Raw genomic sequence first — 18,950 nt, 5'->3', positions numbered from 1 at the left:
CACAATTTCTCAAAAAGCAAAACAAAAACTTGTTTTGTATCTATCAAACAAAAAAAATCCCTCTGAGATTTGGACAGTTTGTAGGTATTTGCTTATTTTGACATTTAAATGTTAATCATTTTGAAATGTCATACTCTATCCGCAACAGATAGAGGAATAGGGCATCCCCCTTTTAAATAGATCAAAAACATGCGGAGGAAATGTGGATATGTGTCGAGTGCAGCTTCATCACTCGTCAGTGTTTTTATCACGAGATATGTGGGACTGTACCAAGTGTGGGACAGCCAAAGGAAAATGGAGGGAAAATACAGCAGTTTTAAATGTGACCTCAAGAGAAAACATATGACAATGGTTTTAAAAAATGCTAAAGCTACTCAAAGTCATGTAAAAAGTAACTTGACCCTGATGCTTTGCAAGCTGACTGGCATGTGGCCATAAGGAACATAAAATCTTAAGACTCAAAATTGGTAGTAGAGAAATAGATGATATTTTAGATAAATAGATATTTTTTTTCTCATCTCTAGTAGGAAAAGTTGCTTCCGCATTGTCCTGGCATCTAATTTTTAACCAATATCTTTCAGGTAAAGGCCAGTAGAAACCATTTTAAAGAAGTAGTGCATGGCTTCTTCCTTAAAATGTGAGGTCTTCAATCCCTGCAGCTAACAGTCAGTCTCAAAACGTTGCCCTTACTCAGCTATTAGCTGTTATGAGTCAAAAATACGTGCTTGTATTACTCCAATTTAAAGCACTTCTACATTAAACAATGCCATTTCAACAGCAAATCTGGTCTATTTTGGTCCTAAGCACAGCAGCAGATTAATTTAATTCCATTCAATTTTATTTTATTTATATAGCGCTAATTCACACTTCATAGCAGACAGTACTCTTTGTGATATTATTTACAGAGACCCAACAATTCCCACCATGAGCAATCACTTGGCGGCACAGGCAAGGAAAAACTTCCTTTTAAGAGGCACAAACCTCAAGCAGAGCCCTTTACTACATCACATTATAGTCAGGATTTAAAGCTTTGATTTAATTTCAAATGACATGATGCACTCAAAGCAACATTCTGTATACACATTATTATTATTGTTGTTATCATTATTATTATTAGCATTATTGTGTATGTAAGAGTAGCCTAACACCCCCTGAAGTTCCTGTGTTTGCTGAACTGCAGTGGTTTAACTTCTCGCCTTGCTGCAGTGATGTACAGATGTACTGAGGGACCCTGTGACATCACTGTTGGGTGTGGTTACAGGTGCAACAGGCTTTCCACACTGTCAAATATATAATATCAAATAAAACTGCGTTTATTACCATAACTAATCTTGATACTGCCATAATAAAAGGCTACCGCGCTTTACTGTGTTTTATTTTACCATCCGCTCAAAATAAAATAAGGAAGCAAGATGCTTTCAAAATGCTCATTCATTGTGGTATTCAACACTTCATGTTGTACTTCTTAAATGCTATTTTAAGACAGCTGGAAATATTTCCCCCTTTTACACACATTAATGTGAAATGAATGTCCCTGTACACATTGTAATCTGACTGATTGTGTAATACACAGTTTAGTGTCAACTCTAATAAATATTTGGTCATTATTCAAGCACTGGTGTACGTTGACAGTAAGTGGTTAAATTAAAGTCCTGAAACATATTGTTTTAATAATATAGACAAAGACAAAGGGGAAATAGTATCCTTACATTAAGTCACATTTAAAGCTTTATTTGGGCATCAGTTGAATGTTGCTTTCACTTCCCCAATTGCAGCAATTTCGGTACCAGGCTTGTAGTCATCGTATCACTATACCAACAAACATAGTTTTTATTTTATTAATAATTTCTTGAATATATTTGTCTCATGTACACAATGTGTGGTATAATACGTACAAAAACAGTAATGACAACATGTGTTGCTAACAACATTGTAAACATAAGATACTTTAATTTTCCTCATGTTTATCTGAAAATTAATAATAAACAACGCGGTTGGACTAGTACAATGGAGACAAGGTATCCACATGAAAAGTTTGATGCACAAATTGAAACACAGCTGTTGTTTTTTGTCTGAAACTCAGGAGATGAAACAGAGAATAGACATTGTGTGACAAAAGAAAAAACTCAGTTTCCCAGACTCATTTGCTGCTGAGTGATGAGTCGACCAATGAAACCGTTCTGCGGAGACACCTTCCTACTTCTTGGTGTGAAGTTGAAGTGGGCACCGCATGAATTACTGTCACAAAACACAAGCCAGAGACTAGAGGACAACTTCGGGAAATGGGTGAGAATTACTTTTATTTTTATTGAAGCCAGATACTACTACATATTTATGTTTGATGTATTTTTCACAACAGGTTAAATACTGTAAAGTTTTATTTATATATAAACTGTATATAAATGTTAACTAAATAATATTACTCTTTGAATGTCTTTGTTTATACAGTATATGAAAACTGTTTCATGTCTGCTTTTGCAAAAGTAAATGAATGTACCCTACATTCATTTGTAAAAGAAACTATTTTGATTTAGAAAATGATAATGCCTCAGGACTTAACCTCAGTCTTTAGCAAGTGCCCAAATTAATGTATCACAATATTTTGACTGGCATCTTTATCTGATAGAAAACAAACCACCATGACTAATGCATGTGTTCATATACAAGGAAACAGTAACAGTGTGTGTTTGAAAGTGCTTGAAAAATAATAAAAAAACAATATTTCAAAAATATGTTTTCAACACATGAAATGGAGAAGTTAGAGGCTACTGAAAGCAGAATTAAAGGTTCAAGCCACAGCACAGGAAATAAGTGATCTCAAAAGAGAAGCATATTGGTTTTGCACACAAATGATATCACTGTGGGTGGGAGGTAGAGGTTTTGAGCTGACAGTTTGTGAAGAATGACATTTCATTCTCAGAATTACATTTCATTCCCAGGGCATGTGATTTTTTATACTCTTCATTTACTGATTATTTTCCTCATAAAATGCAGTAAAGTGGTCCTGCATATTAAGGCATGCACATGAAAAGCGAAAACACACCCATTAAGAGCTGTAAGACATATTCCCTCATGTTTTCCTAAATACAGGGAATAGTAGGGTATAGTAAGTTATGCTGTGCACGTAATACATTGGAGTTTAGTTTTTTTAGATGATGATTTTGCGTTGTCAAATATAGTTTATGTGATACAATATCATACAGTGCATCATACAAGCGGTTTTGTTCATGAGCAGGAAGTGGTTTTGCAACTTGTGGTTTTATATCAGACTCAGTTGACAATATGTTTGACAGATTTCTGTTTTGTGTGCTGATAGATTATCTGACCATTGCACTTATTACAAAAACTACTCCATTCCCAGCAGTGATGATGATCACTTTTGTAACTTTTTGTAGGAAAGATGTTTTAATCTGCTTCCATTTGACATTTCTGCATGTAATGTTTCTCTAACATGGACTTCATCTAATCTAAAGCCTTTACCACTGATCCTTGTAATGAAGAAGCACTTGGTTCCTTGACTCTTTTTATTCAAATTCACTCTACTGTTTTGGAGTAAAACATTAAATGTCTTGACCCCTGCTGTGTGTCTCATGTCTTTGTTTGAAGCTCAAGAGGACCAGAGTGAGACGTTACAACAAACAGCAGCCAGTGATGAAGAGAAGGGGACAGAAAACCAGGTACTAACCTCAGTCACTGCTGATAAAATGTCAGTTGGCCTTCTGTCCAAGCAATTTCCATCAGTTACAGTTAATCAGTAACTACAGACATGACTACCCAGAATGAGTTATGCGTTGTGTTTTCATTTCCCTTTTTTAGTGAATTTGAGATAGTGGCAAATTTCTGAAGCATTGATTGTGTGCGTACAGTTGTTTCATCTCAGTGGCTGATTGTGAAATGAGTAACAAGGAATAAGTGATTCTGCTTTGTATCTGAAGAGGGCTACGAAACGCACGCATGTATCTCACCCATAAGGCATACCACAATATTTCGATGCACATACAGAAACTGCAGGAGGTCCTCACAGGCACTGTTCTGGTAACTGAAATGAGAGGTACAATATGAGAAACACAAAATAGCTCATCAAATTTCCAAAGCTGATGCTAGCTGAAAGCCTGGTGGTTTCTGTGGTGACTTCTGGCCTGCCGATTGCATCAATCCAGCATGCCACTGACAATCATTGCGAGAATCACATATCAACACCTTGACATCAACATCACCCACACAGTTTTCCAAAAAATTTCATCTAGTGGAAATCAACTGAATGTTTCACAATGATATTCACGCTCTGGTGTAGAGTGAAATCTGCAGCAAAGGGGCTACAGTATGTGGCTTAGAGTGCAGACATTTCCTGTAGGCAGCCATTGATGCACACCCCTGAATGTTTTGTGAATCAGATCTGAAAACAATAACCGAAAGTTAAAAGGACCCATCGTGAATACCTGTGAATTTGTGTTGCACATTTAACAACCAATCACAGTGCTGGAAATACAGATAATTCAATTTGTGAATTGTAATTTTTATACCAAATGTGCAGAGGGAAAAATAGGTTATATAGCATAGTGGAAGGTCAGAGCTGTTGGCTGTTAGCTGGGAACAGCAGTGTGGAGCTGCTGAACTCTGACTCAGTCGGGGCTATCTTGGTTAGAGGCCTGCACCTTCACTATTACTCACTCTGGAGGCCTACTTCTCGGAACCAGGAACCACATAGAGGAACTTGATTCAATATGAAACCACCTTGAGCCGTTTTGTTGTACAATGACTGCCACAGAAATAAAGCAGCTTCTACGCATGGTGATTCAAAGTAAAATATTGACATTGTCCATACTGGTCTCTTCTGACGTCCAACCTGTTGAAATCAATCGTCACAGAGGTGATGTGACTTCTCACATGTAAATATCTAGCATGGAATACCGTAATCTATGCTTTCACTGCAATAACAGAAATGAGTATATCAGCATTTGTGCTGTTTGAGCCTGTGTTCACACAGCAGGAATAATATTGTTGCTGTGAAAATCTGACAACTACCACTTATTTATACCAAAAACTGTATATTGCCCACATAAAAAAAGTTTTCATCTTGCCCTTGTATCAGATGAGATTTTAAAAAAAGACTTTAAAGCACAACCTCAAAAATTAAACTTTTAAAGCCGCACAATGAGAATATCATCAGGGTGAACATACAGAAACTGTATTGTCTTCATAAACAGTTTCTCTTCTAAAGTCTTTGTTGTTTTATACTTCATTTCTTGAAATCTCTCCAACTGAAGATTTTATTTCTGCATGCCTTCACTGTTTCATTTCTCCTTTCTTGCAAACCACAAATAGTGACATTGTCAATTTCTTGTACTGGAGTTCTGAGTAGTCTGGGCTGTGAACACTCGATACACCTAATTTCTTGGTATCTTAAAATCCTCTTTAAAATTACTCACGCTAGTTTTGCAGTAATAAAGCAAACATGCAACCAGATGGGGGTTTTTTGTATGTTTGTTTTGTTTAAGCTATTACAAAGCAGTATCTTTATTCAAGGTCTGGCTTCCCATCAATCAACACTGACAAACAGTGTGTTGTTTACAACACTTTATGTATAAATTAGTGCTTTGGCTTATGTTTGTTTTCCAAAGTGACATTTGCGATACCAGTGACTGACAACTCTAGACCAAAAACCCCACAAGTCTGCTGCTTTCTCTCCAGACAGGATGTGTAGCGGTTATCTATTGAAAGTAGCGGTAAAACCCTACTCTCTGATTTTGACGTTTCATTTCAACATTTGCGTCCCATGAGATGACTCTGTGTCGTTTTTCCCATCTATGATAATACCTTCAACTGTAAAACAGGTTTCCGTATCAGTGCAGTGGACAGTGTCACATTTACAGGAGCTACTTGATGCAAAACACACAGATTGAATTTCTCTAATGCATCTCCTTTTCTCTACGCTAGGCCTCTCCCTCTGTCATTGAGATTCATGACTCAATGACTGAATGTGAGGAAGAAGTGAGGCCCAATCTAGTGCTGATAGAGGAGAAGGTTTTTGTATCACGTCTGCACTCTTTTATGAAGGACAGAGGTACACCCATAGAAAGGATCCCACACCTGGGCTTCAAGCAGAGTGAGTTGACGTTCGTTAGCACCATGCTTGCTGTTTAGTGAACACAATATTCACATGCACATAGTGTGAATGGAAACAATTAGGTTTTCATGTGTGTGTGTTTTCCACTCCCAGTTAATCTTTGGAGGATCCACAAAGCTGTTGAGAAACTTGGGGGTTATGATTCAGTAAGTACGAGTTCATCATTCAACTATTAGTCTTTTGACTGAAGCAGAAGGTGTCACTGTTTACTGGCTTCTAAATGGAAAATACACTATAGGTCAAGTGCTCTAACATGGTGGTTTCTACCACACCGGAGGACATTTAGGCTGCTGAGCTTTCGATGTATCACCATCTATGTTCTGTTGTCTTTGATGTTGACACTGCTGGGCACGCTCTGAGAGTGAAACTCATTTTGAAATTAGCACTAGAGCGGGGCAGGGGGCTCCAAAATAGAGCTGATCTTGGCCACCACTACCACCACTGCTACCACCACTGCTACTGTGTCCCAGGGTGTGAACACAACAATGTAAGCCGCCTACATATGCATAAAGTTAAAACACAGAAATGTTCTTTCAGTTTTGAAAACCAGCAGACTTGGCATTTAAAGGGTAACCAGCCACCTCCCTTCCCCAAAACTAGAAACTTGAGACTTAAAAGCAGGTATGCCTGGGTCCAAGCACCTGACTCAGAGAACGGAAGGCACACAAGCTCTGTGTAAATGACTGCATTTATACATAGTGCTCTCATTCACACACAGTAGCAAGGTACCATGCAAGGTGCTGGTCTGACCATTGGGAACAATTTGGGGTTCACTGTCTTACCCAAGTGATTAGTGGACGACACGCTCGACATCCTGAACCACAGCTGCCCCTATGCATGACATCAATTAAATAAGCCTAATTTAACCTTGAAACAATATCTGATCACTACAGTACTAATATATACAACAACACAAAAAATATATAATATGTATCAAAAATAATGATTTGTTCATAATGGGGCCACCCGGTGGCAGTCACAAACTAAGCAGCCCCTTAGTTTGTGATAGGGGAGGAGACAGAGCATTTTAGTTTTATGTGCAACTGGTGTGATGAGCCACTGATTCTCCAAAAACGTACCTTAACTATTACAGACGTGTGTTGTTACATATGTGCATTTTTCCCACTGTGTTATCCAACAGGTGACGGCGCGACGTCTTTGGAAGAAAGTGTATGATGAGCTGGGAGGAAGTCCAGGTAGCACCAGCGCTGCTACTTGCACTCGCAGACACTATGAGAAGTGAGGATGATTCTGTTTCTGACTAAACTGTCGATTCAACTGCTACATCAACCGATTCGTAATCAGAAATGTACTTTTTTAGGCTTGTGCTGCCCTTTGAAAGACACATAAAAGGAGAGGAGGACAAACCTCTGCCTCCAAGCAAACCACGGAAGCCATATAAGAGAAATCTGGACAGCAAGGTCACAAAGACTGAGAAGAAGAGGAAAAGGACTCCGTCAGATAGAGAGATGGATTCTGAGGTAACATACTAAATGTGTTCAAATGTCTCAAAAAGAGAGAGAAAGAGAGAAAAGGTCTGTGTTAGTACATAATGTGTCTTACAATATCCCCTGTATTATTTTACAGATACTTGTGCAGAGAAGTCCAGAGGCTGCTTGCCAAAGTGAAGCAGTGATGCATCCTCACCCTGCACTCTGGGCTGCTACCTCTGATAGGCACTCTCAGCCAAACAGAACCACCACCAATCTTTGCACCTCTGTCTATGCCCGCCTTGTCCAGGTCCCCACATCCAGCCCCTGGAGTGCTCATATCCCACCCGCTGCTGGAGAGGTCATATCTCCTCTGGAGAAAAAAAAGCGAATGGCTCAGGCCAGCCTTAACTTGCCCCTGAGTCCTCATAGCGAAGATAAAGAAAGGCCCTCCGTCATTCAGTGCTCCCAGTCTCCGGCCCGGGCTTCTTCCAGCCAGAACTGCAACTCCTCTGATGGCTCCCCACTCCCTTTATCCTCTTCCTCTTCCTGCTCCCGCAGCCCTTCCCCTTGCTCTGTTTCATCAGAGGACGGTCCAGCAGGGAATGAAGATAAACCTGCATTAGGTTCTGAACCATCCCAAAACTGTTCCAGCTCTGTGAAAAATACATCTGGCTGTAGTGAGGAAAGAAAGTCTGTGAGCTGTAATCAGATATCCAAAGACCACGCAGGACAGAATAAAGACATTTCTCATGCCAGCTCCCAATCAGCAGACTTGATCAAGGTCCAGATTAAAGACACTGCCTGCAAGCCAAACCACAGAGAGAGTGGCAAATATTTCCCCCAACCTTTCCACTCATCCTCCTCATTCACTGTGAAATCTGACTGGGCTCCAACATCTACCTCTAGTTTCACCAAAGTTATTCCAAAACCAGTGCAGCTTCTGCGGCCCGCTCCTATTCGGCCAGGTTATAAAATCCACCAGGGTAGGTTGATGCAGCAGGACAACTCTCTGACTTGTGCGAAGAAGCTGAACAACATATCTCCGTGGCTTAATCAGACAGAGAAGAGGGAGAAATCCAGGACAATGCTACAAAAAGTTCCTCCCACTCAGCAGAGTCTGTCCCATTCCACTGCCAGCCTGCCGGTGTCGTGCTATGACAAGTCAGGGAGAGACTCTCGGCACCAAACTCCATTACACCCTGCATTTCTACCCAGCAGAATGAGACTACCTCAATCTCAGCTAATATACCGTCATGTCCCAGTGGTTCCAGCTCATTCTGCTCTCATCGGGTCTGCTGTTTACCCATATCCCTACTCCATTCCCCTGTTCAATCCCCAAACTGGATATACTCTACCTGCCATGAATCCCATTTATCCTCACAAACTGTGATTCTTTGTATTTCAATTCCAGACTTCGATAAGACAAAAAAAAAAGTATGTAGTTAAAGTGGCGATGCCTCACTTGTGTTTTAAACATAGCATGTGTATGCACATGACACAAAATATTTAGGTTCTGTCTGGGAAACGTGCAACTGTATAATTTGCTGACTGCCTGTGTTGACCTTCTGTAAACAAAACAAAACTACACTGAAGGGAAATGAAGTCACAGCAGTGATGGAGAGATATTTATAGGATCACAGTGAAACAGCTTGAAAAAGTACAACAAATCGGTACGTTATTTTTATAACTCACAGCAGAACTGTGCAAAATGTACTCTTGAAATGTATTACGTTTTATAGCTGTAGTTAAAATGTTAAGCCATGAGATCTACACTGGTGCCTACTGATAACCTGTAACATGTCCATTTGTAAAGTGATACAATGTGTATTATTTACCCAAGATAAAAAATAATAAAATTCTTGTACATTTACATGTACTGGGAAAATAAATATAAAAATGTTGATAGACAGTTGAAATAAGTGAAGTTACAGATAAAATCAAATTCTTGCACAATTTGTTCTCACTTGCACAATTGCAATGCTTTGTGGTGAAAGAACAATCTTACTGTACTGTATTGTAAGTCCGATGAACACAATGTACTGTGTAAATGTACCATATGTCAGTGTTAAATATTTTCAAAGTTATTATATGCAGATTGCATTGTCATTCAAATGTATTTAAGCAGAGCAAATGATCACAAAGAAATAACAAAAATAAACATAAAAAAATATTAAAACCTTTTGTCCTTGTGTTTATTATAGAAATGTAGCTGATTTCTCCATATCATGAAATAGTTCACTATAACAGCGTTAATTTTGATAAGCAATATTTTCTGATTGATTTTAAAAATTGGTTTGTCCATAATTTGAAAATGTATTTATTAGCAGATTTTTAATTTGTCACCTGATTTATAAATGATTGGCACCACAGACCTTTTCTGAATTAAGTTATTAATCACCCCAGACATTCGAGCCTGCCTAAAAGAATTGTGGCACTATACTCCCTCTTTCAAAGCAATCGCTCTGACTTCAGATTTCTCTTCTTGTTGTTTTTGAGCACAAACGTTTCCTCTGAGCTGTGTTATTAGTCTGTCTGTTGATCTGCTTTTGCTAAGTTTCTGCAGCTTTCAAGGTTGTGGTGTGCAGGTCTAATGTAGTGCTGCAAGGCCAGACTGAGTGCAAAACTGAACTTCACTGCAGTGGCCACAATGTTGCAATGGATGCCAACGCATTACTGGTGAAAATAACAATGAATTCTGAGGCAAGAGCAGTGAGAAGGAAAGAGAAAGAGGAAATCAGATAAATGAGATCCTGCTGCAGGCCACAATGTGGTCTGTGAAAAGACAGCTGGAACAAATGAAGCAGATGATGGCATTTCTGTTAAATTCGCGCTCTCTGATAAAAGATACATGTGGGTAAAAGAAAGACAAAATTGGGCAGAGGAGACATGGCATGTTGACTTTGAGAATCTCTGTGCGAAATTGGCTTCAATGTTTTGATTGTGGAGGTATCTGATCTTTATGTGTAAATAATCAAAAACATTTTAATCCCATAGCCTACTTTCATCACCTGCAGCTTAGAGTTCTGCCCTGTTAATAATATCTGTTATCATATTTTCATGTAATCATAGATAGATAGTTTTCAACTAAAATTCAAATTTAAAAAAAAATGTAACTTGCTTACTCTGCCATCATTATAGTCACAAAGTTTGGTATTTAGTACATATTCTTGAGTTTCTACTCACTATCTAGTAAGCCTTCAGTTTGACGCTAGTGCTCGATTTGTGTTCCCTGTGAAGAGACTCACAGGAAGCACCGCGTCTAGGCAGCGTTATTATCCTGCCTCCTACAGTAGGACAGGCAGACGTTTACATAATGGCTCTGCATGAAGCACGATAGAAACCTAATTAAATAAATATAAACGAAAGTCTATGATTGTATGGCTAGTTCATCTGTTGTATACATTTTATAGCCCGTGAGGAACCTTGCCTGACAGGCCTAACGTAGGGTAACAAATCCTTAAGTATATCTCGCGAGAAGAACTCCAGTGGCGCGAATAAACAAGGAGTTTTTCGAGTAAATACGCGGCGCTGTGTAGCGACCTGTTGCCTCTTCATTAAACTTTTCCATGTCATACTATTTGAATCGCTATACATTTTAGTTTAAACGTTAATCATATAGTGTTCGTCTCGGTTAAGCTCGGTATTTTGTTTGTTTACTTCGTGAACTATGTCGAACGCGTCTGATGACGGCAGCGACATCAACCAAGATGACAGTCAGGAGGATGTTATGACCCCGGCGGAGCTGATCGCTAAACTGCAAGAAGTGAGCTGATGTTTACAAAATGATCCCATTAGACGGTGACATGAAGTTCCGTAGACCTCCCATAGTCTCTTGACAGCATGCAACCCTCCTCAGTAGATTGTGTCCTCTGTCTGTCACCTTCAGGCTTGGCTGAATGAGAAGTTCTCACCGGAGCTCCTGGAGAACAAATCAGAGGTGGTGGAGTGCGTGATGGAGCAGCTGACTCACATGGTAAATTAACATGTGTTTACTGCATGTTCAGAAGTCTACCTACATTTCTAAATGTCACTAAACACCGCACATTGTTGTGTGTGGTGCAGGGCCGCAACCAACGACTGTTTTCACGATTCATTAAACTGCAGTGGGGATTCAGGTATTTTCCTCCAAGAAAAGTGGTAACTTTCTGAAACACTGTGAAAATGCAGTTGCAAGTAAGTCCGGCATTGAAAATGTAACTCAGGTATAGAGTCTAAAGTGTTAATGGCAAAGTGTGCTTAAAATATCAAAAGTAAAAGCAGTCCGTGCTGGAAAATAGAAGAAGATATACTTAAATAGCTCTTGTGAGTGTGGTATAGTGGAGTGAAAGTTTAAAGTAGAATGAAATTGAAATACTCCAATTAATGTACACCACTGGAGTAAATGTACTTAGGTACACCCAACCTCTGTTTTACTGTCAATTATTAAGTCTATAAATGTTATAAAACATTCCTCCTCACAATTCCCCAGAGCTCAAGGTGACACATTCAAAAAGCTTATTTTGTTCAAGCAACAGTCCAAATCCTGAAAAGTATTTACTTTACAATAATATAAAACAGGAACGAATGCTCACACTCATGGCCACTTTATTAGGTAGACCTGTTCAATTGCTTGTTGATACAAATAGGTAATCAGCCAAGTAGACAAGACGACTTGCTGAAGTTCAAACCGAGCATCAGAATGGGGAAGAAAGAGGATTTAAGTGACTTTGAACGTGGCATGGATGTTAGTGTCATGCGGGCTGGTCTGAGTATTTCACAAACTGCCGATCTATTGGATTTTCACGCAAAACCATCTCTAGGGTTTACAGAGAATGATCCAAAGACGAGAAAATATCCAGTGAGCGGCAGTTGTGTGGACGAAAATGCCTTGTTGATATCAGAGGTCAGAAGAGAATGGGCAGACAGGTTTGAGATGACAGACACTCAAATAACCACTCTTACATCCAAGGTGTGCAGAATACCATCTCTGAACACACAACACGTTGAACCTTCAAGCAGATGGGCTACAGAAGCAGAAGACCACACCAGGTGCCACTGCTGTCAGCTAAGAACAGAAAACTGAGGCTACAATTCACACAGGCTCACCAAAACTGGACAATAGAAGACTGGAAAAACGTTACCTGGTCTGATGAGTCGTTATTTTAGCTACAACATTCAGACAGTAGGGTCAGAATTTGGCGTAAACAACATGAAAGCATGGATCCATCCTGCCTTGTATCAACAATTCAGGCTGCTGGTGGTGGTGGTGTAATGGTGTGGGGGAAATTTTCTTGGCACACTTTGGGCCCCACTGAGGACCGTTTAAACACGACAGCCTACCTGAGTATTGTTGCTGACGATGTCCATCCCTTCATGACCACAGTGTACCCATCTTCTGATGGCTGCTTACAGCAGGAAATGCACCATGTCACAAAGCTCAAATCGTCTCAAACTGGTTTCTTGAACATGACAATGAGTTCACTGTACTCCATTGACCTTCACAGTCACCAGATCTCAATCCAATAGAGCACCTTTGGGATGTGGTGGAACAATGGTTAGTAGGATACCAGCTTGCTTTACATTCAAATATTTTTTTCTTTTTTAATGCCTAAATGATTTAGCAATTAAATTATATGTATAAATGAATCAGTAAGAAGCGCTACAAAGATAAAATCTTAAAATCTATTATCGGTATGGAAATACTTGTGTACTAGGTGGTTGGCTTTAACATGCTGAGTGACAAACAAATATTTGAAGCTGGTATGTATCAGTGGGACATCACTGCTGTTGGAATATAGAGCCCAAATCCAGCTGTGGAGACGGAGGTGGATCTATTCTTTTCTAGTCCTTTCTGACAGTGTCCTGACCTTTCCTCCACCAGGAAGCCAACCTACAGCGGGTGAAGAAAGGTGACACGAAGGCCAGCATCCATCGCATGGAGATAGACAGGATTCGCTTTGTGCTCAGCAGCTACCTGCGCTCTCGTCTGCAGAAGGTCAGTCAGGTCGACAATATACTGCGTGCAAAATAAAGCTCTCATCTCACTCTGTGCCTGTTGACAAAACTGCTGATCTTTGTGCCACGCATGTCCAGATAGAAAAGTTTTTCCCACATGTCCTGGAGAGAGAAAAGTCTCGAGGTGAGGGAGACCCGTCACTGCTTTCCCCCGAGGAGTTTGCTTTTGCCAAAGAGTGAGTATAGTCGAGTAAGGTCAGAGCTGTGTGTTTTAAAATGTTGCTGTTTTTGTGACACTCGGGATAAAAACGCACATGTTGATCTGGCATACAGGTACTATGCCAACACAGAAACCTACCTGAAGGCTGTAGCACTGAAGCGCATGCCCTCCAACCTGCAGACAGTGGACATGCTTAAAGCAGGTGATCTTTCTTTTTGTATTCTCTGTATTCTCACAGGCTCTCTTTACATTTGATCGGTCTTGGATGACCCATGCCTGAACATCCCTATTAGCATGCTCTCGTAGGTGGTGGCATTTGCTCTGACATTTTCGCTGACCCTCACACTAAATCCCACATATTCTAATGCAATCGCAGTGCCTGAGCCCAGCTTGGACTCATTTGTGTTTCTGCGGGTGAAGGAGAGACAGGAGAACATCTTGGTGGAGCCTGAAACAGATGATCAGAGGTACATTTCATCAAAAACCTCCCTTGAAATTGTTGTCACTGCTTTCAACCCCCTCTAGGTGGCAGTGTTACCTTTTCACATTCAGTCTTGTTCTATTTTTCTGCATAGATACTGAAACATCTGATATTATCTCTACTCTTGTCCCCTCTATCAGGGAGTATGTTGTGGATCTTGAAGAGGGCTCTCAGCATCTAATGCGGTATCGTACTATCGCACCACTTGTTTCAAGTGGAGCTGTGCAGTTAATGTGAATGTGTGGGGTAAGTAACAATGAGTTTGACTGTCATCTTTCTCATTAAGTCAGTACTGCCCTCACACCCTCTTGCACAGACATCTGCTAATTCATTACTGCACGTCTTACATAAGCAACTGCTTTGCAATGACATCTGGATTTATTTTTAGCTCTCACTTTTTCCAGTGTTCATTGTCTCTTGGCAACAGATTATGAGGAAAAAGTGTATCTATTTAAGAACCACAATATGTTTACAGTAAGGCAGACTTGTCATTTCACTGAACTGCAGTTAATAATTAAATACACTTAGCACAGTCACTTAACTACAGATGAAACGGTATGAAAATATCATATCACTATATTATAGTGACCAAAATTATCACGGTTATCAGCATTATCAAGGTTTTTTGTAAAAAAGGATTAACGTGTACTGATACATACACTTAAACCATCTAAACAAGTTTTATATTGAAAACTACAAATAAAATTGCTATTTTGTTTGCATAAATATGACCCCATGCAATCTTTAGAAGACCGTGATAGTAACTGCAATGAGCCCAACAACAGACATAAATACAGAGCAGTCTGTAGCGTTTCTCCTGTTCTGACACTTTTACAACTAATTTGATAGCTGCTGGATTTAAAGTGAACAAGATATGCTGGTTGGTTGACTAAAATGCATAACGTGTTATGTGCAGTGGACGAATAGTCTGCAGACACACAATGCACACAGCAACAACCTGTAGTGTTTTTGCAAGAGCAGCTAACACTAGACATGTTTCCATCCAATTGTCATGCGAATTTTAAGCGTACTTTTGAAATGTCTCGTAAAAGGGGAAAAAAAAGAAATTGCGAAATATGTGTGTTTCCATCAGCTTGTTTGGAGCGAATAATCAAGGCTACAGCAAGCGTCGTTACGTCAGTAGCTGACATTACACATGGCTGTAATAAACGAGACGTATGGGTTCCCAACCGGAAACAAAACCAGTTGCTTGAACCTGATGGCAGGTCATCTTAGAAAAATGGAGAGAGGTCCTCAGAAATGTGTTTCAAGCGGGCAAACTGCTACCAGCCATGTCTCCAGCAGCAGAAACAGCTGATCAGACGTGAGTTACAAGTTCGCTACGTCAGAACTTATTTGGAAAAATATTTCCAGCTCCCATTTAGCGCATTTACTCTTTCAACAAAGGAAAAAACCACCTCAAGCGAGCGTAAAAACTTTTTACAAGCCGTTTACATCAACCTTTTCTAATGAAATACTTCAAAATGTGCATTACAAAACATTCTCATTTTCTACACTGAAGTTCCCCTCAGCACTCTCATTGAAACTAAAATATGACCAGACTTCAGAGTGACTGAAAAATCTCAGCAGCGCTGTCTTCAGCCGTGTTAAACAAACTCACGTTGCATACTGCGCATGCGTTCCTGCTTCTGAGAGACTGTGGATACCTTTGGTTGATGCTGGACAGTTTTTGCCATGAATTTATGAATCCGGTTATCATGGTAATTAAAATGTGTACGGTAATATTAACAGTCAGGAATTTTACCATGGTTTATCGTTTCATCCATACGTTTAACATAGTCCTTTTTATGTTACAGGTCTGTCTCTTGGTGTGGATGTTTTTGGCTCCAGGAGGTCAGAAAATAAGCAATGGCATGCAGATTAACCTGCAGAGATGACATCTAGAAATGCATCCATTTTTTCTCACCGTCAGGATTAAGGACCAGTTCGTGGAACGCAAACACAGACATTTGTGGCACCACATCTTCCAGTATTCAAGTTACTACTGGTATTGAGTTAAGTGCTTGCTGACGAATGAATCCTGTTTGCCAAACCAGCTTTCGCAGTGCTGTGGTGTTATTTTTGGATCTTTTTAATCATGTCACAACACAACAGCATTTTAGTTTTACCCTAAAAGGATGTGTGGAACATTGTCTTCTCTGAGACATAATTGTTGTAATAGCATTGTTATGTAAGAGTTTCAGGGGGAGCAGTCAATACTTATTGTTTGCCCTCATACAAATTGCCCAGTAATTGGAATTAATAAGGGACTGAGAGAGTGGGCTTGGCAACAGAATTTTTGAACTGCACCACTGATATAGCTAATATGGAATTCTGTAACACAGTGTTATTGGGAGAAGAGGAATAATACACTGTTTTCATATAACCAGGAGAAAATCAAGTTGTGTTTGACACCTGAGAGCGTACAGAGAAGCATTTAGAGTGCATGAAAGCTTTTGTTCATATGAAAATGTTAGATAATTAATGCAGGGTTCTCTTACACCTTGAAAATTTGCATTTGAGGAAAATAAAAACTTTTGTAATGATTGAATGGTTTTGAAAGCATTTTATTTTAGTTTTATTAAACGCAGCACCCAAACACATGTTTACCTCAGCCAACCTTCTGGACTGTATTCATCATGCAGTGTCTGAAATAGGCAAATCCTGACCAGTATAACACTGAGACTGGAAGAAGGTCCCTAAGTTTAGTGTCCACATAAATCTCAGTAACTCTGGGACTTTGATGTGTCTTACGTTTCTTGTAACTCAATATTCACACATACTTGGATTCATTCTTGAATAGCTTCCTCTGTCAGATGACTAGCATGCTGGGAGATGTTTGTAATCTGTCCCTCCTCAGCGTCAAACATACGGATGGACTGCGGGACTGCGATCCCTTCAGGAAAAGGGCCAGCTTGCAGAGGTCTTGGATCCGGGCCCAGGGCTCAGTGGGATCTGTGTCAATTGACAGGTCTGAGAATAGAGCTTGGGATGACTGGAATAGTTTCCACAATGCAGAGTACAGTTACATGCGGTGTACCTGTATGTACTTCAATGCCATGACACTGGACGCAGATCTAAGTTGACAGCACAGAGATGTGATTTTACATAAATCTTCACAGCTGACATGCTGGTGTAATAACACTTATTTTGTCTTGACAGTCAAATATGTATTTGAGTTGAGCAGAAGTAGCACCTAAGTTTAAATGTAAAGACTGTTACTGTACAATTATGTGAAATAAGTTTTATTGGCATATCCACAAGGCTGATTGGTCAGGAGAGCAGAGAGGGTGGAGTATACAACATGACATCTTAACTGAGGTAGTATAAATAGGATCCTGTGCCACATCCTCCTGCGGGCAAAGGGATGACTGAGAGTAAAGACAACGACTTGCTGCTTGTGGAAGTTTGTAAGTAAGATATTAAAAAGATATTTGAGGCTAATGGATTTTTTGTGAGATCATAATTGCAGAATTGCAATGACGATGCAAAACAATGATTTTTCAGTCTATCAAAATACTTCTGTACTTCTACTACCTGTTGTAACCAACATTTTCTCCTGTTTTCTAGAACTCCAACCAAACATTGAGGGCACTATTCCTCAACACTCAAAGGCAGACTACCAGTATGGAGATGGCCAGTACAACGTAAGCACTTGATGCAAACTTAAGTGGTGATTCTGCAGCTGTGGGGTGCATTATCTAGCATCACGTCTTCAATTGTTATCAATAATTGAGGGGCAATTGGAGTTACTACCACATTTTTGTTATCATGTCAGCTTAATTTTGTGGTGCATTTCTTAACATCACCGTTACAGTATATACAAAGATTTAACCACATTTCTAGGGCAGGAGTCTTTACTGAAATCACTGTTTATCTCTTGCAAGTGTCCTGCCACTGGTTGGCCTCAGGTCAACGGCCCAGTCAGCAGGACTCGCGGAGATTGCTGTTAGGCTGTGCTTGAACCAAAGTAAACAACTGTGTCCTCATGTTTGGGTTCCCATCCTGAAGCCCCAGCGCCCTTGCATCCGTCCTCCAGTTTCAGATCAGCTATCCGCTGACATTTTGAGCCAAGCCTTTCTGACCCACCCTCTCCCATCTTTCTTGGATGACTTGGATGATGAGGTTTCTCTCCCAGTCAAGAACAAACACGTGGTTTTCGCTGACTCGCAGGGGTTGTCTCTAACAGCAGTGCGAGTGTTTTCCGATGAAGAGGAGCAGTCTGACCTCGACCTACTGCCGTCGCTGCAGGGTTTGGGAAGCATGACAGAGGATGGCTACAGCTGCACTGTCAGCACCTGCTGCCCAGGAACGCGGTTAAAACTGGGCTTCCCGCAGCCCTCTGCAGATTTCCAGGCCTTTCGTGCCAAGCTGTCACAGAGCATGGTTATCCTAGAGAACTGCAGTGTCACTGAACAGGCCCTCCAAGGTACCGTCCGAGTCAAGAACATCAGTTTCCAGAAGGAAGTGCGTGTACGCATCACCTTTGACTCGTGGCAGAGCTACAGAGATGTGCCCTGTCTATACCTGCAGAAACGCTTCGGTGGGCCTCAGACAGACATCTTTGAATTTGACATAACCATTCCTAAAGTGTTAGATGCAAAAAGGAAGATAGAATTCTGTTTAAGTTATTTACCAGGAGGGCAGAGCGAGCCTTTTTGGGACAATAACAACGGAAAGAATTACAGCATTACTGTGTGTGTGAGCTCACATATCTGTTGCGGGAAGAAGGATTTTTGTCATACATAACACATT

General features: G+C 40.2%; 3 protein-coding genes across 4 annotated transcripts; all 3 read left to right on the top strand.

Annotated features, from left to right (window-relative positions):
* The first annotated feature begins 1,925 nt into the window (after positions 1–1,925).
* arid5a (AT rich interactive domain 5A (MRF1-like)) lies at positions 1,926–9,736 on the top strand. 2 transcript variants are annotated; one of them, XM_038704694.1, is made up of 7 exons: positions 1,926–2,286; positions 3,607–3,677; positions 5,938–6,106; positions 6,221–6,273; positions 7,269–7,366; positions 7,449–7,608; positions 7,715–9,736. In XM_038704694.1, exons 1-7 carry the CDS (start codon positions 2,283–2,285, stop codon positions 8,948–8,950), a joined length of 1,791 nt encoding a protein of 596 aa, XP_038560622.1. In that variant the 5' UTR covers positions 1,926–2,282; the 3' UTR covers positions 8,951–9,736. The 2 variants fall into 2 exon arrangements, with proteins under 2 accessions (XP_038560622.1, XP_038560623.1); XM_038704695.1 differs by lacking the exons at positions 5,938–6,106; positions 6,221–6,273.
* Positions 9,737–11,068: 1,332 nt separating this feature from the next.
* gins4 (GINS complex subunit 4 (Sld5 homolog)) lies at positions 11,069–16,746 on the top strand. The gene is made up of 8 exons (XM_038704705.1): positions 11,069–11,323; positions 11,447–11,533; positions 13,421–13,534; positions 13,633–13,730; positions 13,828–13,916; positions 14,091–14,181; positions 14,336–14,441; positions 16,013–16,746. The coding sequence occupies exons 1-7, from the start codon at positions 11,228–11,230 to the stop codon at positions 14,430–14,432; spliced, it is 672 nt and encodes a 223-aa protein (XP_038560633.1). The 5' UTR covers positions 11,069–11,227; the 3' UTR covers positions 14,433–14,441; positions 16,013–16,746.
* A 173-nt stretch (positions 16,747–16,919) lies between these two features.
* zgc:77112 (uncharacterized protein LOC406459 homolog) lies at positions 16,920–18,944 on the top strand. The gene is made up of 3 exons (XM_038704523.1): positions 16,920–17,605; positions 17,766–17,842; positions 18,083–18,944. The coding sequence occupies exons 2-3, from the start codon at positions 17,823–17,825 to the stop codon at positions 18,942–18,944; spliced, it is 882 nt and encodes a 293-aa protein (XP_038560451.1). The 5' UTR covers positions 16,920–17,605; positions 17,766–17,822.
* Positions 18,945–18,950: the final 6 nt, after the last annotated feature.

The sequence above is a fragment of the Micropterus salmoides genome, unplaced genomic scaffold (assembly GCF_014851395.1).
Source record: "Micropterus salmoides isolate LMB-PRFRI ecotype aquatic unplaced genomic scaffold, ASM1485139v1 Ms_hic_scaffold_7, whole genome shotgun sequence".
Classification (NCBI taxonomy): Eukaryota; Metazoa; Chordata; class Actinopteri; order Centrarchiformes; family Centrarchidae; genus Micropterus; species Micropterus salmoides.
The sequence above is the reverse complement of the archived record's forward strand: the minus strand, read 5'-3'. Positions and strand labels throughout refer to the sequence as shown.

Excerpts from the sequence above, each read along its gene's own strand:
- arid5a (XM_038704694.1), top strand. Across the intron at positions 6,274-7,268 it reads AACTTGGGGGTTATGATTCA|GTGACGGCGCGACGTCTTTG; the intron begins GTAAGTACGAGT and ends GTTATCCAACAG. Across the intron at positions 7,609-7,714 it reads ATAGAGAGATGGATTCTGAG|ATACTTGTGCAGAGAAGTCC; the intron begins GTAACATACTAA and ends ATTATTTTACAG.
- gins4 (XM_038704705.1), top strand. The coding sequence starts at position 11,228 with ATGTCGAACGCGTCTGATGACGGCAGCGACATCAACCAAGATGACAGT. Across the intron at positions 11,324-11,446 it reads TGATCGCTAAACTGCAAGAA|GCTTGGCTGAATGAGAAGTT; the intron begins GTGAGCTGATGT and ends TGTCACCTTCAG. Across the intron at positions 14,182-14,335 it reads CCTGAAACAGATGATCAGAG|GGAGTATGTTGTGGATCTTG; the intron begins GTACATTTCATC and ends CCCCTCTATCAG.
- zgc:77112 (XM_038704523.1), top strand. The coding sequence starts at position 17,823 with ATGGAGATGGCCAGTACAAC. Across the intron at positions 17,843-18,082 it reads ATGGAGATGGCCAGTACAAC|TGTCCTGCCACTGGTTGGCC; the intron begins GTAAGCACTTGA and ends ATCTCTTGCAAG.